This window comes from Sorex araneus, chromosome 3 (assembly GCF_027595985.1).
Source record: "Sorex araneus isolate mSorAra2 chromosome 3, mSorAra2.pri, whole genome shotgun sequence".
NCBI lineage: Eukaryota > Metazoa > Chordata > Mammalia > Eulipotyphla > Soricidae > Sorex > Sorex araneus.
This window is the reverse complement of record NC_073304.1, coordinates 35,800,483-35,828,075: the sequence shown is the minus strand read 5'-3', so window position 1 is coordinate 35,828,075 and position 27,593 is coordinate 35,800,483. Positions and strand designations below refer to the sequence as shown.

Below are 27,593 nucleotides of genomic sequence, written 5' to 3'. Positions count from 1 at the left end.
ACTAGGATGTCCCTCTGTGATCTGAGAATAGTAAAACCCAGCCAGAATGGAGAAAAACAAAACAACATGAGGAATGATGTGCATAAGTAACCATTATCAATAGTAAACCACAGAATCTCAATCAACTGAGGGGGAAAAAAAAAAAGAGTCGGAAACTTTGAGGCACTCGGCGGCATCTCGTTTCCGCAATCCCGGCGCCTCAGCAGGGAACCGGCAGAGTGCAGTCCCTCAGAGCTGACGCCGCCTCCCGGCCCGCCCCCGGCCAGGCCCGGCGGCACCAGTCCCGCGGGGCGCCCCTTTCCTCCTCAGCGGGGCCTCCAAGGCGGACAGGGTCTCCCGTGGGCAGAGCACCCGATTCGCCTGAGGAGACTACACACGGGGACCGTGATGGGCGCCACCGCCCCAGACTCTCAGCTTTAAACTCTACGAGCCAGCTTGGAGCCCAACCCAGTGGTTCGGCCAGAAAGTTCCGGATTAAAGCCTCGGCCGGCCAGCTGTCTACACAGCCTGCCCACAAAGCGTGTCCGAAGAGCGTCGGCGAAAGGGCTGCCAGAGCCTCGGTCCCGCGATCACTCTTCCCTCCCGCCCCCAATGCCACGCCCCCTTCCGGCTCAGTCGATTTCCCCGCCCACACGGAGGCGCGGCCTGCACGGGTCTTTCCATCAGCCAATCACGGCCGCTTACTTCCCTCATCCTCTCGCGTCCTCACAGCTTCCTTGAAGGCGCTCTTCGCGGCTGGGAGGAATCACGCACGCGTACAGGAGGGGCAGGGGGGTAGACGGGCGGGGGGAGCGGGGAGAGGCTGGAGATAGCGCAGGCGCGATAGGAGGAGGCGCTGGCCGGGCGGTCGCTGAACACGTGGGTTGGACTGTCCCGCTCGTATTGGCGAGTGGAATCTTGGTTCTTCAGCGGTGGTCGTCTCGGGCAGCGGATCGAGACCAGCCATGGCTCCGGCGGAAATCCTCAACGGGAAGGCGGTCTCCGCGTAAGCACCTGCCAGTGTTGGCGCGTGTGGGGCTGCAGTCGGGAACTCTTAAACGGGGTGTGCTCGGACGGGTGCCCGGGAACCCATTTTGGCGGGAGGGACACTTGTAGCAGGGACCAGGCCCACTGGAGGGGAGGGAGGAGCTGGATCCGAAATTGAAGCCTTGCTCCCTGAGGGCCAAGAAAGGAGCTTCGGGTAGTTTGCATTTGCGAATCGTCCGTCTGGTGGTTGTGTCCACGGGCTCCTGTGCTTCTGGGACAAGTCATTTTAATCTGTCCGACGATGCTCACCCACGTAACTTTCTGCCAGAAGAGACTAGTGGGGAAACTCAACTTTAACTTTCATTATTTGGAGGCGAAGAATCTGACAGGGCTCCAAGGCTGATTCGTTTGGGAAGTTCTAACAACCGAGAAACTTTCCCCGCAACACTGTCCTGGGCTAAGTAGAATCCACTAACGGTTTCCTTTCCCGTCCCTCTGAAGTTCCTCGACAGCCACCTCCCCGTGCGGACCCTGGGGTTACTTTCTAGTTAGGCTCCAGAGGACTGACATGTCTTATTCCATTTGACCTCCAGGCAGGGTTCAGGGAGTGTGATTGCCGAACCCTGCAGGAAGTCACGCTGCTTTTGGGTCTGGGAGGTGACTTGTGATAATAGATGAGAGTAGAAGAGGGGAAAGGACATATTTTTGAGTGACCTCCCTGGAAATTTGAGATCTTTGACTTTACTAGTTATTTATTAACTGCCCCACCTGGTGCCCCATGAACCCCTCACTTTATGCATAGCGGCTTCAGAGCCCTTGGTGGTGAGACTCACCTTGGAGCAAAAATCACCTTTGCTTCCTGAAAGGTGCAGTTAGTAAATTCGATGACCCCACGTCGGTGAGGAGGAAGCTAAACTTTTAGACTAGAAGTCACGGTATTTAAATGTGTCTTCATTTCAGCTCGTGGTTTGCTAACCTCCTTTGTTTCTGCTTGACCCTCTTTCCTCCCCCCACCCCCATTCAAACTTACTCCTTTACCACTGACTTTTTCTTGATAAAGCCTATTTTTCAGAGAGCCTGCTTGTGAGGAGATAAGTTAGGTTTATTCACGGGAGGAGTCTGAGGAAGGCTGGCTTTTTTGCTTGAGTAGAGAACAAAGTTAAAATACTGCTAGTAACCTTCTCAGGAACAGTACATGCATCCTGGGTCTGTCTAAAACACCAAGACATCTACTTTCACTCCTTAGTAGTTTTGCTACTTAAAGCAAATTTGTTAATACTGTGACAACGTTTCCTCAGATAAGAAATAAATATTTGGACCATTGAGTTATTAGGAGAATTCAGTGAGAAATATTTGATCATTAGTACATTAACATTAATGATTAATAATGATGAGGTGGGTGATTTATTCTCTGACAGTGATAGATGCTGTAGGTCTTTTTTTGATGATCCTTAACATAAGCTGCACTTTAAAATCATAGTTTTGTTCCTTTTTTAAATTAAGTATGTAGATCCACAAAAAATCAGGCTTATTCTAGTATACAGCTTAGTTTTCACAACTGAACTTATATGAGTAACTAGCCTCCAAATCAAGAAATGACATTGTTTTATTTATTTACTGCAATCTCCTCACCGCATGCTGCCCATGCAGTGTGAGGGAGATTGCAGTCAAGAAAGCTATCTCTGATGTTTGCCATTTTTACTCTCCCCTTATACCTTCCTGTTAGTCAGGAATTGACAAAATTTCTCATTCTAAGATTCCTTTTCTGGCTCTTTGTGCAGTCTGGATGTAGTTGCCAAATTATCTCACTTTGGGAGATTTTTTTAATCTAGTCATTCATTTACTTTTAAATCCTTTTATTCACCCCTTCTCCCTCTTCTATCTTGTTGCTGTTGAGATTGTGAGAATGAGGGTTGCACACATGGCCGGGTGTGGTGCCCACTGGGAGTCGCTGCAGGGCTCACACAGGTGTTCACTCTCAGGAGTTCCATTCCTGGCTAGGATGCTCACAGATCTTTCTAATTGCATACTCACCAGGAATTGTGCCTCCTTTTTGTGTACTCACACAACTGACCGTGGTGTGGTCTGGGATTGAAGAAGAGCTGCCAGGATAGTCTTTGGCATTCGTAGGACACCAGAGATTTAAGCTCATGACCGTATACTTGCAAGGCAGGTGCTCAAAGTTGCTGTGCTTTTCCAGGCCCCAAATTTCCAGATCTTAAAAGAATTTCTGAGTCTGATAATTGAGAGAAATCTGAAGGTTAGAAATGTTTGTGTTCTTTATGGGGGTATTCACTGTTGACCGAGCATCAATATACCTCCTAATATACAGATTATCTTCGATTCCCTCAGATTGTAGTATGAACAGAATAGCCCAAATCACTACACTTCTGAGTTAGAGTTAGGCAATAAAATAACTAAAACAACATGTGGAGTTAAGCTCATGACCACCATAAAAATGATTTAGGGGCAAAGGTTTGAAGGAGGTGGGGCTATGAGCTTGTCAAAGTTACCCAAAAAACAGCCTGTGCCTTGCACCTTGGACCTCACCCGTTATTAGTGACTGGTTTGGGGTCACCAGGATGTTGACTGGAAGGGGAGAGCGAAGGGCAGCGCCCTGATTTGGGGAGATGGATTTTGCTAAAGGTGTGGATTAGATTGTGCCCAGAGAACACGGGCTAAAAACACAATGGTTGGGTTTTCTGATTGGGAACCACAGTTCTTACTTGTGTGTGCTTTCAGAATGTGTATGCCGAATATTGTGTGGGGTTTATTGGACTTTCCTTCTTTATCTGCTCCCTCTGTCCATGGGTGGTATTTTTTCCTCATTAAGTCTTAAAAAGACTATGAAGAAACACATGGTTGCCCCTTGTCAGATCATAGAGAAAGGGCTGAGTTTTTGTGGAATGAACACAAGCAAGCTGGATTTGTTTGCTCACTGGGTTTGGAATTCAGAGCTAAACTGAGATGGTCCTCCCCCTCATCCCCCACCCTCGGCCCCCACCTCCAGTAGATAATTAAGTAATTTAGTTTCTCTTTGTGCTTTAGTTTCTGTATATCAGAGTCATAATGACACCTACTTTATTAGGTTGTTAAAATTGAATGATACCTTGCTTGAAAAACATTTAGAATGGTCTCTAGCACATAGTAAGTTTCAACAAATAGGTATTTAGAAAATGGTTGTTGAATAAACTATTGGCGGTTGTGTTTAAGCCATTTCTTTAGTAATTCACAAGCTTGACTCAAAATCAGAATTTGCCCACCTCATCAAGATAAAAATAGAGCCATAACTATAGTTTCAGCTCCAGGGCCAGGGAAACTAACTTGGTAAAAAAGAATATGCTTACCACTGAGAAGGGATTCTGAATGCTGATAGGCTTTTTCTTTTTGTCTAGTAGCTGAAGTTTTTGTTGATTCTTTTGTGCTTAATAAGCTTTGCTGTCATGAACTGGAGGCCTCGAATGTCAGAGCTGGGTGCTTGTGGAGGAGAGCAACGGGGAGTTGGATTCAAATAGGGACCATCTCCCAGTCTCTTGAGAGTGCTAAGGCCAGAGCTGGAGTGTGGCAGAGTCCAGCACTGGCCGCCAGCCCCATTGCTATGGCACCAGGAAAAATCCTAGTTGGGGATGTTACCCAAAAGTCCCAGCCATCCAGGGCCTGGGAGCAGATGATTTAGTGTTTTTGTCAGCTGTGGGTATGCCCCTAAGTATAAAGAAGCCTCTGGGGGAAGGGGTCTCAGCGTGGTCTGGCACTGAGGAAGTTCCCTGGAGCAGAGGGAAACCTCTGACTTGGAGAGGCCGTGGAGGGAGGCTGGAGGGGGAGGCTTGTGTGGCCTTGAGAAGTCCATCAGCCTTCCAGCATTCTCAGGTTGTAGGAAGATTGAAAGGCTCTCAGGAGAGGCCCCTACAACTGTGGTATCTGATCAGAAGCCTGCTCTGTGCAGTTTGCTCCCCTTAAAAATTTCCTCTGAGGTGTGCGGGCGACCTTTGTCTTTGATGTTGTAAAGTGAGTGACAAATGGTGCCATGGTGCCACAATCAGGATTTTTGTTTGTTTGCTTATTTTTAGGCACACTCAGCGGAACCTAGTGAGCTTGGGGAACATGTTGGGTGTTAGGGATCAGATACGGGTCAGCTGTGTCCTGTGTCTCAAAACCAAAAACAAAAGTTGGTTTTGGATTTACACTCAGTTGTGTTCAGGGCTTGCTCTTGACTCTTTCCTATCACGCCTGGTGAGCTTGGGGAACCTGTGGGCTGTCGGGGATCCAACAGGGGTCAGCCACTTGCCTCCTGTACTGTCTCTCCAGCTGGTGATTAGTACCAGGATTTCCTGATCACCAGCACGAATTTGAAACTTGAGCCCGTAATGTTACCAGGCAAGGTAGGCTCAACATTGGGATTTTTCTTTTCTGGTAGACGTCCCTGAAAGAAATTGCAAACTTCTACCTATGTTGCTTTTCTTTCTCCAGTTTAGGAGGTGAATGAACCTATCAATCTGTTTGGGAAGTAGACAAACTAGTAGTTCAGGGTTCTGTATAATCCCACTCTGACTGGTTGGAGACAGATCCTTGTTTGTTTGTGAGGCACTTTGTGAATTCCTTAAAGAAGTTATTCCCCTCAGGCCTGAGCTGGAATTTATTACCAGTTTGGTCGTTGGTAATAAACAGTATCAGGAAATAAAGGAGCTTTTCCCTGAAAGGTTTGCCAGAGCCTGTCAGGAATTTTTACTTCTCTGATTTGCATGACTTAATGATAAAGGAACTTGGTTAGGGTTTTGGCGCCCTGCAGTGTTTTAATCTTAAACTTCCTGTCAACAACTTTTCCTTGTCTTCTCTAAAAAGCAGCAGAAGAAAAGCCAGTTCTGTGGCTTTTGTCATGTAAGAACTCTTGGCCTGGTTTTCTTCTTTTTGGGTGGGGGGCAGCCCCTCTACTCCCCCATGCCCAGGGTCACTCCTGGTTCTGCACTCAGGAATTAGTCCTGGTGGTGCCCAGGAGATGATATAGGATGTTGGCTACAGAACCAAGGTCAGCTTCCAGCAAGGCAAGTGCCCTACCCACTGCACTGTCTATTAGTCTGGTCCCTCTTGGCTTGCTTTTTCCTCTCCAAATAGAGATCTGCCTTCCATATCCCCTTGGATGCTGATTCAGAGACCTGCTGGGGGCATGGGGGCATTCATTGGAATCAGAGTCCACTATCATGATCAGATCTGTGTTCTGATAGCCCTTAAGTACTGAGACCTGAGTATATTTTTAAATACTGACACACATTTTTATATGTGTAGTTACACATAAAATCCGAGTGGCTTTCTGAACAGAAAACGGAAAGATTGGCAGTGTTACCAATATTCCTAGCCATTTACCAGTGTGTTGGCTGCCCTGTCTGAGGGCAGCAAAGGTGAGTCCACATTGCTCAGGAATCCTCCCATATCTGCGTGTGTGCTTGGACTCTAGTGGTGCTTTATTTCCATCCCCTCCCCGCCACTTTGAAACTAATTTTATTGAGGGGCTGGGATTTACAATATTGTTAGGTATTCTTTTCATGCATCCATCATTCCAACACCACACCCATCACCAAAGTGCCTGTTTTCCTCCATCAGTGTCCCAAGGGCCCCTCCTAGTCACTTCCCCTTGCTATGTAAATTCAGTTCTGTAGATTAAATCTCTAGTTTTCACGACTTTGACTAGTTGTTTCCTTGCTGTGTTTCTTCATATCCCACATATGAGTGAGGGTTTTTTTCTTACCCAGTTTATTGTGGAAGTAATGACATACATAGAAATAAATGCACTTTTAATTCACATTTAAAATCCTGTCTTTTTATGAAGGCAGTCTCTACCAAATCAACCTAGTTTCCTGACTCCAGTTCTTCCATTGATCATCCTCCCTCCTTCCTTCCTTCCTTCCTTCCTTCCTTCCTTCCTTCCTTCCTTCCTTCCTTTCTTACTTTTTTCCTTCCTTCCTTTTTTCCTTCCTTTTTTCCTTCCTTCCTTCTTTCCTTCCTTCCTTCCTTCCTTCCTTCCTTCCTTCCTTCCTTCCTTCCTTCCTTCCTTCCTCCCTCCCTCCCTCCCTTCCTTCCTTCCTTCCTTCCTTCCTTCCTTCCTTCCTTCCTTCCTTCCTTCCTTTCTTCCTTCCTTTCTTCCTTCCTTCCTTCCCTTCCCTTCCCTTCCCTTTTTTTAAATTTTGGGCCACACCCACTGATGCTTAAGGGTTACTTCTGGCTCTGGTGACTCAGGGATTACTCGTGGCGGTACTCAGGGGACCATATGGGATGCCAGGGATGGAACTTGAGTCAACCACGTATGTTTAAGGCAAGTGCCCTGCCCACCTTACTATCTCCCTAGCCCCTGTTTCTTTTGTGAGGACGGTTTTGCTCTCCCTCCAACCCGGAGTGTAATGAAACAGTTTTTTGACACTTATTTTTGATTTTAGCTACACCTGGCAGTACTGGCTCTGTGCTCAGGAATCATACCTGGCAGTGCTTGGGGAACCATGTGTGGTGTCTGCAGACTGCATGCAAGGCGAGCACCTTATCAGCACAGTGCACACAACAGCCTCATTCCACTATAAGTTCTCTGACCCAAATATCAGTAAGTGCAGAAATAGAGAAATATTTTAAATAATCATTGAGGGGCGCCGGAGCGATAGCACAGCGGGTAGGGCGTTTGCCTTGCACGTGGCCGACCCGGGTTTGATCCTCGGCATTCCATATGGTCCCCCAAGCACCGCCAGGAGTAATTCCTGAGTGCAAAGCCAGGAGTAACCCCTGAGCATCGCTGGGTGTGACCCAAAAAGAAAAAAGAAAAAAAAATCATTGAGGGGCTGGACAGATATACAGGGGTGAAGGCCCCTGCCTTGTATCCCAGTGACTATTTTGAATCCCTGCTCTGCCAGTCTCCCATACTCCCTAAAAGTAAAATAAGCCATGATTGCATCATCATGTATTTGGATTTGTTAGTCCTTACACTCACTGGGATTTTGCACCGTTTGGCTATTTTTATGTCATAAATAACAATTTACCTTTTCATAAGATAATTTGAGAAAAATGACAAGATTTATTAATTTTTTTTGGCTTTTTGGGTCACACCCGGCAATGCACATGGGTTACTCCTGGCTCTGCAGTCAGGAATTACTCCTGGTGGTGCTCAGGGGATCGTATGGGATGCTGGGGATTGAACCCAGGTAGGCTGTGTGTAAGGCAAATACACTACCCAGTGTACCATCGCTCCAGCCCCAATGATGGGAGAATTTTATGTTATAAATTTTCATTGAAGCAGAAAATAGATTCATACTAAGCTTTCAAATAAAAATGAGGTATTTTATTCTTAAAAATCATACAATATTGATACTGATTGGTTGTTCTTTAACCTAATAAAATGCAGCGTTTGCTATTCTATCTGTGACATGTGAAGATAATCAGTTTTGACAAAAACAGCCTTTTAATTTGACTTAAATAAAGAAGCATTTGAAATACAAGTATTTTTTGAAAACACTAGGTGGCCTCACAATCACAGTTGTTTTACTACAAGTCACATGTTAAGCTTTTAAAAAAATATTAAGGTATGGGGTCAAAGCAATAGTACAGCAGGTAGGGTGTTTGCCTTGCATGCCTCCTTCCCAGGTTTGATGCCTGGCATCCCATATGTTTCCTCTGAGCCCACCAAGAATAATTCCTGAATGAGGAGCCAGGACTTACCCTGATCACTGCTGGGTGTGTCCTCCCTCCCCCCTCCTAAAAATAGTATTAAGGTATTTTGGGCTAGAGAGAGAACAGTGGATAAGTTTCATTTGCAGGTGGTTGACCTGGGTTTGATCATGGCACCACATATGGTCCCTTAAGCACTGCCAGGAATGATCCCTGAACAGAGCCAGGAGTAAGCCCTGAGCACAGCTAGGTGTGCCCTGCCTCAAAAAAAAAGAAAAAAAAATTAATACATTTCTTAACTCTGCATTTTTTTGGTAATTATTGAATCACCGTTAAAGACAAAGTTACAGCATTATTCATTAGTTGAGTTTCAAGTGTATGGTTGTTAAGTACCAATCTCTGAACCAGTGTCCACTTCCCTCCACCAATGTCCCAGTTTCCCACCTGCCTGTCTATGGCAGACAGGTTTTGGCACTGTGGTTCATGATATTGTTACTGAAAGGATATCCTGTATATCACTTTGTCTTCTTTCAGCACCCACTTCTATCAAGAGTGATCACTTCCTCCTATCACTATTGTAGTGGTCCCTTTCCTGTCCTAACCCTTACACCCCCACTGTGACAGGCTTCCTACTAAGGACCAATTTTCCTGGCCTTCATTTCTATTGTCTTTAGGTAGTATTCTCCTACTATGTTTCTTCATATCCTGCAAATGAGTGTGATCATTTTATTTCAGTCCCTCTGACTCATTTCATTCAGTCTGATACACTACAGATTTATCCATATATCAGCAAGTTTCGTCACTTCATTTTTTTCCCTAATGGCTGTACATTATTCCATTGTATATATGTACTATAGTTTTTTTATCCACTGATCTGATCTCAGGCACTTGGGTTATTTCCAGTTTGAGCTATTGTGCATAGTGTTGCAATGAGCATAGGAGTGCAAATGTCTTTTCTGCTAGCAACAAGTCTCACAATGGAGACGTTACTGGTGGCCACTCGAGCAAATCAAAGAACAGGACAACAGTGCTACAGTGGTACAGGGCAAGGCCCAGGTTGGATCTGGAGCACCACATGGTTCTCCTAAACACTGCCAGGAGTGACCACCAAGCACTGCTGGGTTTAGCCCACAAAGCTATTTATAGTAATTTATAGTCTTATTACATTGTAACTACATAATTATTATGTAAGAATTATTCCTCATGGGGAAGAAACAACTGAAATATATACTCTTACTTAGAAAAGCCGTACATGTTGAAGATGCCTTCTTGCTTCTCTTATCAGTCCTTAAAAGTGTCTATGTATCTTTTGAGAAACATTTTAGAATTGTTCTAAGCATGTGCTACAGTAGTGTTTTTGCTGACTCCTGACAGCTTTTTTCAAGAAGTCACATAGATTTCTTTGCCATGAGATTTCAGTGGCCTCTCCTTACTCATCTTTCCCAACAATTGGAGGCTCTTTCAGGGTCAGGGGAATGAGACCTGTCGTTACTGTTTTTGGCATATTGAATATGCCAAGAGTAGCTTGCCAGGCTCTGTTTGTGCGGACAGGATACTCTCAGTAGCTTGACGACTCTCCAATAAATAAACAAATGAATATATATGTATATATATATATTACTCTCTGATTTGTTGCCTGTTGTCTGAACTCCATCAAATATGGTGTGGTAATTATGGAAAATGGGTAGGAAGTGTCTTATAATGTGTCGCACAGTCCAGAAAGTGGCCTGGAGCATGGCGTTGGTTGGGTAGAGGAGGTTGCCTGCCGGGACTGGGTCCCTTGGGGTGGGAGGGTTCTCACTCACCCCCTTCTGGAGTACCCCAGTGAAAACAGCCTGGTGCAGAGTACATTTTCAGGAATAATAGTATAAAATTTTGAGGCTAAAGAAATCTAGATGACTGCTTAGGGATATTAAGCTCTGATTAGAATCCTTTGGGCTGATGGAATTATGTAGGGATGGACCCTTTGATGTGAACCTTTTTATTGACTAGGCTTTTTAACATCTCCACAGATGAAATTAGCTTGGAGAAAATGTATATTAATACAGATGTTCATAGAAATGCAACCCAGCAGATTGAGCTATAAAAGATTTTTTCCCTCAGAGGGAGCAGATATAACCTAAATCATTGCTCCCACCCTTGCCCGCTTTGGTTTGGGGGCCATATTTAGAGATTCTCAGGAGCTATACCTGGGCCTGCATTCAGAAATTATTCCTAGTGATGCTTGAGGGACCATATGGGATGCCAGGAATCAAAACTGGGTCATCTGTGTGCAAGGGAAGCACTTTATCAGCAATACTATCTCTTCAGCTCCAGTCACTTCATTTTTAATGGCCAGTAACAAACTTGCTCAAACTTGGGTACTATTAACATTTGGGCTGGATTCATTTGACTTGTGTACTGTAGGATGTTTAGTTGCTTCCCTGTCTTCTGCTCACTAGATGCTAGTATAGGCTTACTTAAAACTGCATCTTGGGCTTGGGAGATAGCTCAAAAGGTGATGCTAGTACATGTTTTGTATGCAGGAGGCCCGGGTTTGATTCCTGGCACCACATCGTCGTTCATCCCATCCCTCCCCACGGGTCCCTCCCCACCGCCCCCAGCATAGCCAGGAGTACCCCTGAAATAGCTGGGTATGGCCCCTGACTGCTCTGGCCTCCAAGTTATTGACTGTTGATAGAGGATGAGATGTATGTATAGTTTTACTGTTTGGGGATCAGCTTGTCTATTCCAGGCTCACTTTGCCATGTAATCTAACAGGATGGTATAACTCAGAAATGATGGGTAATTGCAGTTCTATCTGCAAAAAATGAATCTCAGTAATTTAGGAGGTTTCAGTGATTTGGAGTTTATTCCAGTATAGTTTTAAACTTTTTGGAAATAATGAACTAAAAAAATACAGGGCTTCCCCCACCATTTAATTCCTTGCAACTGGGGCTGGATCGACAGACCAGCAGGTAGAATGTTTGCCTTGCATGTGGCCTACCCGGGTTCAATTCCCAGCATCCCATATGGTTCCCCAAGCAGAGCCAGGAGTAATTCCTGAGTGCAGAGCCAGGAGTAACCTCTGAGCAATGCTGGGTGTGACCCAAAAAAGCAATAATAATAATAATAATAATAATAATAATTTCTTGCAACCACGTGACCCTAACTAAAGACATTAGGGAAATATTGTTGATATTTCCTATGTCCTTTTTATGGTTTGATAACTTTAGGTGTATCTGACCCTTGGCTTTGATTATTTCACTTTTTTTTTTTTCTTTTTGGGTCATACCCGGCAATGCACAGGGGTTACTCCTGGCTCTGCACTCAGGAATAACTCTTGGTGGTGCTTTTGGGACCATGTGGGATGCTGGAAATTGAACCCAGGTCGGCCTCGTGCAAGGCAGACGCACTACCCACTGTGCTATCGCTCCAGCCCCCTTATTATTTCACTTCTGAATTTAGGGTTTTTTAGTTAGTGTCCAGCACAGAAAACCAAGACAAGGAAAGATTTGTTTGTTTGTTTGTTTGTTTGATCTTATTCCCTTCCCTCCCCCATTTCTGTTGTGCTGACCAAGATTACACACCCTTACTTGTGGTGCTTGCTCTCTTGATAGTGGTACTCTGGGTGTCTCATTTGTTTGTGTTGTTTGTACATATTCTCACCAGGGGTCATACTCTTTAGTTTTGGTGTTTTGGTACACTTGGTTGTGGTACCAGGAATCCTAAACTGCAGTGCTGTCAGGATCACACTTGGCACATGTGAACAGTTCAAGGGATCAGCTTGCTAACCCCATACTTGCAAGGTGCTTTTGCTACTGATCTATTATCCCCAGATCCCCAAGGGAAATATTTAGGGAGCTTATGGTAAGACTCTACTTCTGCTTTATTTATTTTTCACCAAAGTAGAAAAAATTCTACCTATTTTACTTTAGTTCTTGGGACATTCAATTCTTATAGATTGTGGTTTGAATGTATTTTTAAATGTCTTGTTGCTTTTCTGATGTAAATTTTAGGGTTTGGGGGGAGGGACTGGTTTTCAGGCCACACCTAGTGTACTCAGGGTTTACTCTGGTTTTATACTCAGGGATCACTCCTGGTGGGGCTTGGAAGACCATATAGAGTGCTGAGATTGAACTGGGGTAGGCTGTGTGCAAGGCAAGTGCCCTGCCCTGTCCGCCATATTCTCTCTCCAGCTCCCATAAATGTTAGCTTTTAAACAAATTTTTCTAGTTGGAAGAATATCCCTGCTAATTCAGCTTCAAAAATAATCTTGCTTTTTAAGGAACAGTTTTAGTGAATCAGTGTAATTAATATCAAGCTATATGATCTTCTTTAGGAAAAATAATATTGCAAACTTTAATCTATTTAAATTATAGCATAAGAAAATACAGAACACTTTGTTCTTTGTTCTCAACCTACTGTGCTGAAACAGCATTCTCTTTGTAGTACTGATTTCCTGCAGATTGCTGCCTACTGGGTATATTATTCTTATTTGTCCTTGGACTCCATCTTTCAATCCTTAGAAGCTCACTTATTTTAACATCATTATAAGATTTTGTAAATAAGCTCAATGTATCAATTTGGAATTACTCTGTGGCTTAAAGTACTTTGGTTGTCAATCTGTCTAGCTCTGTTTCCCCCAAATCTCAGAGTCATCTGTCAAAAACCCAGGAACTTTTCATGCTTCATGTTTAATACATCATCTAAAATCTATCCATTTCTTTCCAGCTTATCTGGATACCCTTATTCAGGCCATCATTACTTTTAGCCTGGACATTTTCAAATGGAATCACTTTTTGTTGGTGTTACTTTTCCACTGACAATTCATTCCCAATTCAGCAGTCAGAAGAATTTTTTAAATAAAGTCCAGGGGCCATCAAGATAGTACAGAGGGTAAGACACTTACCTCGCCGAGGCTGACCTGGGTTTGATGCTCTTTACCTCCCAAATGTCCCTGAGTACCTCCAGGAGTAAGCCGTGAGCACTGCTAACTGTAGCCCAAACACCAAAATAAAAATAATTTTTTTTTTTGTTTAAAAGTAAGTCTAGGGAAATAGGTCAGAAAGTTAGTACATCTCCTTTACACATAGGTCAGTTGGTTTCCTGGATTTTATAATCATGTACCACATGATTCCCCCAAGCAGGGCTGGGAGTGACTTCTGAGCACTTTGAGATGTGGCCCCCAGACAAAAAAATTAAGTCCAGGGGCCAGAGATAGTACAGTGAGTAGGGAGTTTGCCTTGCACGCAGCTGACCTGGGTTCAATCCCTGGCATCCCATATGGTCCCCTGAGCATTGCCAGGAGTAATTCCTGAATGCTGAGCTAGAAGTAACCCTGTGAGCATTGCCAGGTGTGACCTTTCCCCCCCCCCCAAAAAAAAAATAATAATAAGTCCAATTATTTAAGTTAGTCCTGTTCAAAATCACATTCACAGCGAAAGACAGTGTGCTTTGTCTGATTAGTTCTCTTTTGGATCACATATACTCTCAGAACCTTTGCACTTGCCATGACTTTAAAAAAAAAAAATCTATTCAGGGCTGAAGCAATAGAATAATGGGTAAAGCATTTGTCTTGTATGCAAAAGACCTGGATTCAATTTCCAGCACCCCATATTGTCACCTGAACACCATCAGGAGTAATTCCTCAGTGCAAAGCCAGAGTAAGCTCTGAGCATTGCCAGGTATAGCACCACCACCACCACACACATCCCCCACACACCCCGCCAAAAAAATAAAAATAAACAAAAATATCCAATCACCGTGCGCGCACGCGCGTGCGCGCACACACACACACACACACACACACTCCCTCCCTCTACTCCCTTCATCACTCCCTGTGGTGGTATTGATGGTTCTGTTGCAAAGCCTGCTATTGCACAGATGTCTGCCTTTGATGCTTGCACAAGTTTATCTGTATTGCACACTCAGCCACAGTGCACTGAGTTTTGTACTTTGTTTTAATTGTGCTTGCATAAATGTCCAGTGGGATTCACAGTCTTATTTGAGGCACACAAATTATCATTGTAGTTTTCACCAGGGATTACTTTGATACTCACCGATAATTTTAGTTTTGTTTGCCAGTGTTCAAATTCCTTTTTGTGGAGTGTCTGAAAATTGCTTGCAGCACTATCTGGTTCACAGATAGCAGAGCTGCCAGGATTGTGCTCAGTGTGTTTGGAACACCAGGGATTTGAACTCGACCATATGCATACAAAGCACTGTAGCACTGTCGTCCCGTTGTTCATTGATTTGCTCGAGTGGGCACTAGTAATGTCTCCATTGTGAGTCTTGTTACTGTTTTTGACATATCGAATACACCATGAGTAGCTTGCCAGGCTCTCCGAGAGGAATGAAGGAATCAAACCCGGGTTAGCCATGTGCAAGGCAAACACCTTACCCGCTGTGCTATTGCTCCAGCAGGTACTCTAAATCCCTGTGCTATTCTCTGGGCCCTGCAATTACCATTCTTGCTGCTAATGACTTTTAAGAAATCCACTTGACTTGAGTCCCTGTCTGGTTATTGAGAGTTAAGGATTTTGTGAACCAATAGGAAGCTTTGCCTACCCCTTTGTTATTGGATAACATTGGTTTGTCCTTGCTTCTGCCACAAGGAATTTAGGTTTATTGAGTTTCTCTCACAACAGTGTTCCTGAGTCACACCCAATTCTATCAGATACTTCTAATCCTCTGTTTATTTTATTATTATTATTATTATTATTATTATTATTTTGCTTTTTTGGTCACACCCGGTGATACACAGGGGTTACTCCTAGTTCTGCACTCAGGAATTACCCCTGGCGGTGCTCAGGGGACCATATGGAATGCTGGGAATTAAACCAGGGTTGGCAGCGTGCGAGGCAAACACCCACTGTGCTATCACTCCAGCCCCCTTTGTTTATCTTAAACCTCTCCTTTGTGCTCTTTTCCCCCTATCTGTTTATCACTTATCCCCCAAATCATACCTTGTAACTTATAAAGTCAAATTCTTCTGAGGGTTTTGGATTTTGTATATGTAAGTGCTTTTCTCTTTCCTTTATGTGCTGTACATGGTGTATTTATTTTAGAGCATTGTCCTTTTTGTATATATACAGTAAGACAGTTAACTCTTAGGCATCCATCATATTTACTTTACTTAAGCCTTTACTTCCTAATATGCCCAAAAGAACGAGGTTCCCTGTGAGGGACTTGGATAGACCCAGGGCAAGCTGTCATCAAAAAAGGACAGGCTAAGCATTATAAGAAGTATAATAAGTTAAGAGGATGGTCATGGAAGAAACTCTGTCATGACCCAAAAAGAAGTAACTGAATAAGGACCTTGCTGGGGTTAGGAAAGACTATCCTGGTCTGCTAATTGACACTTAAAAAAATCCACTTGATTTACGTAGTCTTTGTCTGGTTATTGAGAGTTTAGGATTTTGTGAACCAGTAGGAAGCTTTGCCTTCTAGTGTGGGATATATGGCAAGATGTCCCCAGAAAGAGCCACCCTTTAAGCTTACTGTATTCATACAAAATGATAAGTAAATGGAGTACTAGCTAAGGAAAGAAGAAAGCAATAGGCCCTTAGATGGAGAATCCCACCCTTGAGCAGATCTAGTAATGTAGAGTGCTGAACCCCCAGATTTTGTACTTGAGTTAATCTCCTAGAAGAATTTCCCCTGAAGGAAAGACTTTAATTTGTTTATTGTTATGATAATGTTCAGCCACATCTATGTGTACCCCCACCCTTCACAATTTCCAACCAGCCTATGGCCCCTTTCTCTTCCTTGGTTGTGGGCCAGCTGTCTTGGCCACCAGATGTGCCCACACTTTGAACTCACACTTTGTTTCAGTGTAATGGTTGAAGGAAAAAGAAAAGGAGGGACTGACTGAAGTTTGGAAAGTCAGTCTCAGGGAAGACCACCTGCAGCCCCTCCAGAACCACTTTTTTTTTTCCACCCCCACCCCCATCCACCTTCTTCCCCCTGGCCCCCCACTTTGTGGCAGTCATGTTCCCTTTTACTCTCTCCTTTTGGGTGTTGTGGTTTGCAGTACAGGTATTAAATGGCCATCATGCTCGGTCTATAGTCTACTTTCAGCACACATTTGCCCTCCATAGCGGGCCTTCCAAGCACCCTTTACTTGGTGGTCGCCTATCTGAGCTGCCTTTTCCCCCAGCATGTGGAAATTCCTTTTCTTGACCTTTGTTCCTGCTGATCTTCTGAGAGTGGGTCCAGCCTTCTCTGGTCTGGGATAGCTGAGGGTTAATTGGATTAAAGGAAGGAATTGAGGATTCTGGGTAATTTCCTTCAGGCCCTTTCTGAAGTGAAGGGTCCAGTCTCCTAGGGATCTGCGCTGTAGGTCTTATCAGGCCTTGCTTTCCTGATCCACAAGATGGGTCAGACTTAGGACTTTATTACTTCCCAGAAATTTTATCACCATGATGTGGGAGGGGGTGGGGGCCCTACCCTTATCTACCTGCCTACAGCATAGGTACTGAATGTCAATTCAGCTTAACCTTTCTTAAATGTGCTTACATTAACTCAGAATTGGGCAAAATTCCCTAATGTAAGCCCTCTTTTATAATAAAGCATTGAATATCTTGTCTTTGTTGACTGCTGTACTAGAAGTGAAAAACAACAGTTTGTAGAGTATTGGTGGTTCGCCCTTATGATCAGATGGCAGGCTGGGAACCCTGGCTGGATGCCCAGCACCGTGAGAGTTATCCTACCATCATCACTAGCCCAGAAAATAGACCAAAATTCGTAATTTGAAAAACAGTTTCTCCTCAGTGTTCATCGCATCCACACCATCAGAATGGGGCGGGGGGATGGAATCAAAATAGAAATATAGATTGGAGAATAACTTGGGTTGGTCAATTTTTATTTTAGTTTATTTTGTTGGTTTGGTTTGGTTTTGAGGCCATTCCCACCAGTGCTCAGGGCTTACTCCTGGCTGCACTCAGGCATCGCCCATGGTGGGGTGCTGGGGTTTAAACCCGATTGGCTGCATGCCAGGCAAGCAACTAGCCTGCTATACAGTAACTTCAGTTCCCGTCTAGGTTATATGTCCTTCAACACTTACCATTAACTAGGCCAGTCCAAATAATCTGGGGTTTTTTTGTGTGTGATTTCTGTGCCTGTTTATATTATATAAAGTGTTGAATTGTAGCTGTGTGTTACCACAATTGAGGAAAGAGAAGCTTGTGAATAACAATGTATTTGTACATCCAGTATCGTTATGATAGCTAAGATGAAGAAAGACAGATGACAAAATAGGTCCTTTAAGAAAGATTTTGTTCGGGGCTGGAGCAATAGCACAGTGGGTAGGGTGTTTGCCTTGCACGAGGCCGACCCGAGTTCGATTCCCAGCATCCCATATGGTCCCCTGAGCACCGCCAGGAGTAATTCCTGAGTGTAGAGCCAGGAGTAACCCTTGTGCATAGCCAGGTGTGACCCAAAAAGAAAAAAAAAAAGATTTTGTTCAAGGACAAGACTCATAATTGAGTGAGATTATACTATTTTGACTATTTCTGCACGTAATTAATATACTTGATGTTCTTTTCTATTAAAGTTGTATGTAGGTAAATCTAATTATTTTGTTTTGTAAGAGGTTACACTTTTAACCTTGTGTTAAGTTTTTCAGGAAATTCTTTTGTGTGCGAGTATAACTTGTAAATTCATATTGAATTTGATTGTCAACCAGTTTGATGTAGATAACGTATGATTGTCTTAGAGTATGTTAAGCAAGAGGTGTGAACTCCAATTCTTTCCTACAGAATGATTTTCAAACAGTATCCAGCAGGTAGAGATGGTAAAAAGAGATGAAGATTAGCAGCTTCTGGAACTATTGGTTCAAATTTTTGGTCTTTTGTCTATTATTTTAGAGCAAAAATTTGGGGACTGGAGCGATAGCACAGCTGGTAGGGCATTTGCCTTGCACATGGCTGACTTGGGTTTGATTCCTCCATCCCTCTTGGAGAGCCCGGCAAGCTACCCGTGGCATATTCGGTATGCCAAAAATAGTAACAGCAAGTCTCAAAATGGAGAGATTTGTCCACTCGAGCAAATCGATGAAAACCAGGACAACAGTGCTACAGTGCTATTTTAGAGCAGAACAGCTTCAAATCAGTCCTAGGGTAATTAGCTAATATTAGTTATTTATTGCTAGCTATCATTAAATGTTCATCAGTGTCAGTAGGATCAGAAGATTAGGTCTCTTACGGCTTAGAGAATCGATGGTGCTTATGGCACGTACTGTGATAGGTAATGTCTTTGCGGTGAAGGTGTTCTTCATTGAGAAAAAAAATGATACGTAGTAATCTATATTTCTTATTTCTGTTCAAAACATTAACTGTTAACTCTACATTTCCTTCTTTTCTAGGCAAATAAGGGAGCGTCTGAAGAACCAAGTTACTCAAATGAAGGAGCAGGTACCTGGTTTTAGCCCAGGGCTGGCAATTTTACAGGTATTATGACAATGTATTTCTGTAAATACCCACTTAATCTCTTAGTAGCACTTAAGGCAATAAGCACCTTAGAACCTTCCTTAGCACCTCATATGGTCCCTTGAGCCCCACCATGGGTGATCCCTGAGTGCAGAGCCAGGAGTAAGCCTTTGCACTGCTGAGTGTGGCCTAAAATCAAAAAAGAAGGGCGAAAAATAAATAAATAAATAAAACTAAAGGTTTGAGAGCTAATTCAGGCATTCAGGTCTTTGCCTTGTATGCAGCCTGCTCTGGTTTGATCCCTGGCATCACATAGACACCAGAGCACTGCTGGGAGTGACCCTATGCTTATCCCCGTAGTATCCTAAGCACTCTAGCCCCCTCAAATAATAGTTGTTTGGTTTTGTTTGGGGGCAACACCCGGTGGTGCTCAGGGAACTGTGTATGATGCTGGGTAGGCTTCATGCAAGCCTTTCCTGCCGTATTATCATTCCAGCCACAATAGTATCACTGTATCACTGTCATCCTGTTCATCGATTTGCTCGGGTGGGCCCAGTAACATCTCCATTCGTCCTAGCCCTGAGATTTTAGCAGCCTCTCTTTACTCATCCTTCCCAGTGGTGCCGCATTAGAGGCTCTTTCAGGGTCAGGGGAATGAGACCCATCATTGTTACTGTTTTTGGCATATCAAATAAACCAGGGGGAGCTTGCCAGGCTCTGCCGTGTGGGCAGGATACTCTCAGTAGCTTGCCAGGTTCTCTGAGTGAGAGAACTAGACAGTAAGAGGAGCTTTGTTTTATAGTCTCTGGATCTTGGCTGTTGGTGGGATTATACAGCTCTGGGGCCAGTTTGTGGATGTGACTGCCAATCTACTGAAAACTGGAGGGTCTAGGTGGAGAAGGCCCAGTCCCGATCTTAGCAGGCTTGGAGATCTCAGCCCCAGGTCCCGCACACCTGGGTTCCTCTGCTGGTTCCTTCATGCGTGAGGCTTGTCTGAGCGTGCGGAAAGTGGCCTTGAGCATGGCTGTGGCTGGGTTCTGGAGTTCTCCGCCCCCCATGCCTGGCTGTCTTCACCGAGACCCCTCGGAGGGGTCAGGTTGAGTTTCCCTCTCTGCCCCGAGCAGAGCCCCAGTAGCTGAAGACCTCCCCCCGTTGTTTGGCAATGGGGAGGGTTGCTTTGTCACTTGCAGTGTTTGTACTCTCTTTTGGGTGGGAGTGCCAGGAAACCTAAATGACAGGGCTGCCAAGATCAAATTCTTGTCCTCCTGGTGCCTGTAAGATAGTTGCTTGCTCACAGCCATCCCATGTCCTCTAGAATTATTTTTTTTCAGGTGCTGATTTATATATAATAGATGCTACCACCACCAGAGTATCAGCATTTCCCCACCACTTTCTCTAGTTTTAATCTCATCTCCCTTCTTTATTAGCAGACAGTTCTGTAGACAGATTCTCAAGGTCTGTTATTATTGGCCATTGCTTGTTCCAGTTCCTTGATATTCGACATATGAAAATGATCACTTGGTATTTGTCTTTCTCCCTCTGACTCACTTCACTCAGCGTGATCTCCAGTTCCATCCAAGTTGCAACAAACTTCAGAATTTCATCTTTTCTTAGAGCTGAGTAATAGTCCATTATGCATCCATACGACAGTGTCTTTATCCACTCTTTATCCATCAGTTCTTGGATTCAAACAATTTGGCTTCTCTCCAGATCTGAACTCTTGTGACTAATGCTGCAACGAGTGTAGGAATACAAATAATTTTTCAAATTAATGTTTTTGTGTTCTGGGGGTAAATGCCAAGAATTAGAATATCTGGGGCATATGGCAGCACAATTATTAATTTTTTATTTGAAAGGGGCCATTCGGTCCTTATGTGGCAGTGCTCAGGATGCACAGGGATCAGACCTGGGCTGGGCACATGCCAGGCAAACAGTTTACCTATTGTAGTATCTCTCCAGTCCTGAACTGTTACTATTTTTTAGAAGCCTTCATACTGTTTTCCAAAGAGGCTAAATCAGACAGCATTCCAGCAGCAGTGAGTAAAGGATCCTTTTTTAACTACTTTACCACAAACACTGGGTTTTTTTTGTTATTTTTGCTATATGCCACACTCACTAGTGGAGGTGATATTGTCATTTTGAGTTCTAGAATATCTTGTAACTTATTTTTGTGCACATTTATACAAGAAGGTTTTTAAAAAATTTTTTTTTTTAGTCTCAGAGAGTTGTATTTTTCTTTGCTACAGCACCATAAGTCAGTAAGGTTTTTGTTCGGTTGGTTGTTTTTTTGGACTGCATGTAGTGGTGGCGGTGCAGGGGTGCACTACTGTAGCGCTAAAAGGACTATGACATACCAGGGATGGAATCCAGAGCTCCTGCATGCAAAGTATTTGCGTCAGCTCTTTCAGCTATCTCCCTGACCCAGTGAGTAAAGGTTTTAAAGGTTAGATGCAATGTGCAGTATGCAATCTGAGCAGAGGGTGTGTGTGTGTGTGTGTGTGTGTGTTAGGGCCATACCAGTGCTTTGGGGATACTTGCTTCCAGTAAGTGTCAGAATACCATATGGTGTTGGACATTGAACCCTAGGGCTTCAGTATGCAAAGCATAAATATGCTCTAGCCCGTTGAGATTTATTTTTCCTCAGCTCTTTGAATCACTATTTACCCATATGTGGTATTTCATTCTATTCCTCATTGAGAAAGTAATTGCTCACTGAATTATACTAATGTTGGTATTTTTTTAATGAAAAATATAAAATGTTAGTATATTTATGAAAATGTAAAATATATGTTAGCATATTTATTTCTGTATCACTGTGTCACTGTCATCTCGTTGTTCATCGATTTGCTCGAGCGGGCACCAGTAATGTCTCCATTTTGAGACTTGTTACTGTTTTTGGCATATCGAATACACCATGAGTGGCTTGCCAGGCTCTGCCATGTAGGCGAGATGCTCTTGATAGCTTGCCAGTTTCTCCGAGAGGGGCGAAGGAATCGAACCCGGTTCAGCCACGTGCAAGGCGGATGCCCTACCGCTGTGCTATCGCTCCAGCCCTAGCATATTTATTTATGTAAAAAAAAAATCATAGGAGGGGCTGGAGCAATAGCACAGCGGGTAGGGCATTTGCCTTGCACGCGGCCAACCCGGGTTCGATTCCCAGCATCCCATATGGTCCCCTGAGCACCACCAGGAGTAATTCCTGAGTACAGAGCCAGGAATAACCCCTGTGCATCCCCAGGTGTGATCCAAAAAGGGGAAAAAAAAATCATAGGGGCTGGAGCGACAGCACAACGGGTAGGGCGTTTGCCTTGCTCGAGGCCAACCCGGGTTCGATTCCCAGCATCCCATATGGTCCCCTGAGTACTGCCAGGAGTAATTCCTGAGTGCAGAGCCAGGAGTAACCCCTGTGCATTGCCGGGTGTGACCTAAAAAGAAAAAAAAAAAAACATAGTCATTAGTATCACCAGTGAATACATCAGAAAATTATTTATTGAGAAGTAAGATAATAGGAATGGATGGAAAAATCATAATTTTTTGAGTCAAAGAGATAATGTAGGAAACAAGATACTAGTTTGGCATGTGACCGTCACTCTTGGAAGGGGTTGCTCCTGAGCACAGAACCAGGATTAGCCCCTAAACACCATCAGGTATCATCCCCGTCCTCCCTGCCAAAAAAAATCCTGATTTCTACTTCAGTTTTATCATTGACAACAAATGCTACAGTCTTTTTAGAGACAGCAGACTAAGTTTGTCCAGTGTTGTAAAAACATTTGCCAAATATTTAAGCGTGAATAATCATTGTCAGTTGTTCTTTCAAGTAAAGCTACTATTCCATTCAAATATTCGGTAGTTCAGCTTGCATGGCAAAAAAAAAAAAAGCACAACATGCTTTTCCTGGTGACAGCCATCATGATTGTATTTGTAGCAGAAGTGCCTTATGAGTGCTTTCCAGTTCTCCCACAGAACATTAGGAGTGAGCTTTAAAGTTAGCTTTCTATGACTTTTACTGAGAGCATGTGGCAACAGAGGTCTAGTTTGGTTTGGTGTCATTGTCTTGATTGATGCCAGCTCATTGCATTCTTACCCACGATTACTACTTTTGTAGATTCTGCACATGTTGACACAGTGAAATGGATAAACAATACCAGCAGTTTTCTGTGAAAGTAGTTTGGCACTTCCAGGTCTTCTGAATTAGCCTTGGAGTCTTACAAAGAATTTGTGTATGGTGTTTTGAGAACTCTTGGACAATTTTATCTGCCCCCAGATATCAGCTAAACCTTTTAGAACTCCTTGTTTCCTGGTTACGAAACCATTTGAGTGTCTCTACCCTCTTTCTTTTCTTTTCTTTTTTTTTGCTTTTTGGGTCACACCCAGTGATGCACAGGGGTCACTCCTGGCTCTGCACTCAGGAACCACCTCTGGCGGTGCTCAGGGGACCATATGGGATGCTGGGAATTGAACCCGGGTTGGCCGCGTGCAAGGCAAATGCCCTACCCGCTGTGCTATCGCTTCAGCCCCTCTACCCTCTTTCTTTAAGAAAACTCATAAAGTCCCTACCTGCCTGGGAGGATACTTCCTATGTTAGACCTCCACCCTGGTTTTTCCCCCACTGAGCTCCAGATTTATGCAGTAGGAAGCATTTGATGAATGTTTGTCACGTGTTCAGATGTATAAAGGAATGTTTGAAAGGTTGAGTTGTATGATAATCTGAGACTGGGTGGGAGAGAAACTGGCAACATTGGTGGTGGGAAATGTACACTAGTGAAGGGAAGGGTGTTGGAACATTGTATGACTGAAACCCAGTCCTGAACAACTTTGCAACCATGTATTTCATAGTAATTCAGTAAAAAAGGAAAAAAATTGAGCCCTTTCATCAGAACAAAACAAAACAAAACAAAAACCTCCCTTCAGAAATACTTGCTTCCTCACTTTACATTTCTCTATGTATGTCTTCACATGTCATTTAATTACTTGCTTAGTTTCAATAAACCCTTACTAATTTTTTGCCCCTTTGTTCCGAGTGAATCATCCTTAAATGTTTTTCCTGTATTCCTGTTCATTATGTAAAAGGCCTTAGCTGAGATGGAAAGCACAGGCCCACTGTTCTCCCTGGTGTTTTCGGTGCTGCTGTAGGTTTTCCCTTTTTTGCAAATTACTAAGCATCAAAGATTTATGTTGTGGGTGTATTCTTGGTACATCAGGGGCTCAGTTATTTCTTTATTTCATTGAATTGTTTGTTGTAGGAAGAGTAAATGTCACAGGCAAGAAAACTATTTTTGTAAAACCTTTGTCTTTAGTGATAATGGGGATTTTCCCCCAGTTTTGTTTCTTTTGTTTTGTTGTGATTTCGGGAGCAACGCAGTGCCAGGGAGTTGACTCAGGCTTCCCGCACCCTCCCAACATGGAGCAAGCGCTTCAGTCCTTGGAGCTGTCTTCTTGGCCCGTTTCCCTCAGCTTTCAAGGTTGGCTTCCAAACTTGTATTTTACTGATAGGTTTGTTTGTTTGTGTTTTTGGTTTGGGGGCCATACCTGGCGGTACTCAGGGATTACTTCTGGCTCTATACTCAGGGATCACTCCTGAGTGAAGGGCTGGGGGACCATATGGGGTACTGGGGATCGAACCCAGATCAGTTGCGTGCAAGGCAAGTGTCCTACTCACTGTACTATCAGTCTAGCCCCTGAACTTGTATTTAATTTTGCTTTTTTGTTTGGGGCCATACCAGGGATGAAAACAGCATCTCCCACATGCAAAAACATGTGCTGAGGGCCATCTCCCCAGCCCCCAACTTGTCTTTATTCATTTCAGTGTTGTTACATTAGCCTGTCTTTCCCAATGAAGCAGGGGTAGACTAGTTTAGTCTAGCACTTTAGTAGCAGAGTCGATGTCTTTCTGTGACATAGCAGTTCTTGGGGAGCCCTGGAACCATCCTTGGCGGTACTTAACCAACCAGGACAGACCAGCCGGTACAAGGGCCTGGTAATGCAATCCTGCTCAGGCCCAGTTGTGTGTCGTGGGGGTGGGGGGGAGCACCCTGGGCCACGCCTGTAGCATTGAGGAAGGTATGCCTTGGTTGTGGGCAAGGCATATCTCTTGACTCCTGAGCTATCTCCCTAGCCCAACTCAGCATTCCTTGCTAAATCACTTAAGATTTTCTTGATAAAATATAATGTGATTAAATTTCTGTTCTTCCACCCACCTATTTAACTGTCAGTCAAGAATTTACAGTTCTTCAGCTAAATACTCATATATCTAGTCTATCAGTGATTAGATAACCATTTTTCCTCTAGAAAATGCCCAGACTGGGAGTGAGTCTTTAAATTGGCTCCTGAGATATCTTATCCTTTGCATTAGGGTTACAATAAAAATAGCTCATAGCTCTAACTACTAAAGGCTTCTTTTTGAAAACTGGTAACTGTTTTCTAATTTTAGAAAAATTCTGTCAGCAGCATTCAGACTGAAAGCAATTACCTATAGAGGCCCAGTAACAAAAGACCTCTCTCCCTTAACTCTGGATACTGAAGACATCTCTGAGATGCTATGACTCCAGATTTAGTCAAGTTGGTCCTTCAGATGCAAAAGCAACAGAAAATTATTTTCAGAAACTCATAAGACTCATGTGCCTTTCTTGGAAGAGTGACTTACAGTAGCATTTCAACTACCCTAGGGATGAATTAAGGTGAAGTGTAAAATAAAAATTGCAGCTTAAGAAGGACCCACAGTGAATGACAAAACTGTTTAATCTCAGTTGAGTCTAAGTTATCACAGTTAGAAATATCTATGAAACTATAAACGAATACTTTTTTTTTCTTTTTTTGCTTTTTGGGTCACACCCAGTGATGCACAGGGGTCACTCCTGGCTCTACACTCAGGAATTACCCCTGGCACTGCTCAGGGGACCATATGGGATGCTGGGAATCGAACCCGGGTCAGCCACATGCAAGGCAAACGCCCTACCCGCTGTGCTATCACTCCAGCCCCACTAATACATTTATTTAGAATGATTTCCTTTCCGTCTTTGATCTAAAGATCCCAGCATATATTTTAAGTGTGGTAACGGAATCAGGGTTATGATAGGAGCATGGAACATAAGAGAAAGGCCTGGGAGACAGCTCAGAGGGCCAGAGCATAGCCTATGCACTGCATCATATTCCAAGCACTAAGTCAGAGCCCACCCCAAGTGCCACCCTGTGTGACCCCTTAAAAAGAAGAAACATGAGAGGCACTAAGATTCTAGGGAACACTGCCCTTGTCCCCCTCCCATCTTAAGCAACTAATGCACTTAGGTACAAAGAAGCCCTGTTTATGAAAAGTCAGATTCCCCACTAAGGAATCTGTTGATTCTTGCTGTTCTCTTGAAATTCAAACTGGTCCCAGCAAAGCCGAGAACTCTCAGGCTGGGCCCATGACTCAGAAGACTGGAGCATATGGTTTGCATGTGGGAGTCCCAGGTTCCATCCCCATTACCACATGGTCCTCCAAGCACCACTCTGAGTGACCCCTGAGCACTGCAAGGTGTGGTCCCTTAACAAATAGACAGCCGGGGCCAGAGCAATAGTACATTTGCCTTGTATGCGACGGACTGCCCTGTGTTTATTTTCTGATCTTCCCTGTGATCCCCAAGGCCCTGCCAAGAGTGGTTCTAGAGTGCAGAGCCAGGAATAAACCCTGAGCATCACTAGTAACGGCCTAAAAATCCCCCCAAATAAATAATTATATAGCCAAAGCCCTCTATCTGAGGGGTAGCTGAAGCTAAGAAAGGGCATATTTCTGACTGGCGGGAGCTTCCAGTGAGAGCATCAGTGTGACAGGCCCTGGCAGTCCTCCTCCAAAGGCCAGTGCACATCCTGCTTTGGCAAAAAGGAACCTCGCCCCAGCTATTTCGGTATCCAGAGGCCTGCTATTCCTCCTGCGGCAGTTTTGAAAATTGCAGAAGACTTTCATTGACGTTCATCCTGAGAAAATGTTTCAGTCTTGAAAAGGACAAATGTCAACCATTGCATCATGGCAGATTACCTGTAAAATAAAATGCTACAGATGAAAAGGGAAAATGAAGCCATGGATGAGGGGAGTGGGAGGGAGGGCCAGAGTATAATGCTTCCAGGCACTTGGCTTCTGTCCGGTGCTTCCTGTCTGAGGGCGGTGGTCAGCCCTTTGCCTCCCCATTATGTCCTTCAACTCCAACTTCTCTCTGTGTCTCTTCATGGCTGGAGGTGGCAGCAGGTGGCAGTGCCCTCTAGTGGGCCTGCCTCTCCCACCTTCGGTGTGTTTTTCTAGCCCGATGACAGTCCTTAGCTGTCTATGCCTATAGTGTCGGTGTGTCCTTCCTCTTGATATCTCTCCTGGCAGGCTGGCAGCGTCCTCACCTTCTTTCCCAATCAGAAGGGTCCACCCTCACCTTTATTTTGGCCTTTCCAGTGAGAAAACAGTAGGCTTTGCTCTGGGCAGCGTCAGTAGTACCACTGTGTCCACACCCTCATCCTGGCCCAACATTCTCCTTGGTCTTCAGTAAAAGTTCTCAGTAGTAAGAGTCTTGTGATGAAATATTCCTTTTATCCAAATGAAAGCCTCAGAAGCTTTGC

At 44.1% G+C, this 27,593-nt stretch overlaps 1 protein-coding gene across 1 annotated transcript in view; it reads left to right on the top strand.

Moving 5' to 3' along the window:
- The first annotated feature begins 807 nt into the window (after positions 1 to 807).
- The window catches only part of MTHFD1 (methylenetetrahydrofolate dehydrogenase, cyclohydrolase and formyltetrahydrofolate synthetase 1), a 69,497-nt gene continuing 42,711 nt past the window's right edge, over positions 808 to 27,593 (top strand). Inside the window, exons 1-2 of the mRNA XM_004612363.2 lie at positions 808 to 985; positions 18,950 to 19,034. Of these exons, the coding sequence (XP_004612420.1) occupies positions 945 to 985; positions 18,950 to 19,034 (126 nt within the window). The 5' untranslated portion in view covers positions 808 to 944. The remainder of the gene's footprint in view (positions 986 to 18,949; positions 19,035 to 27,593) is intronic.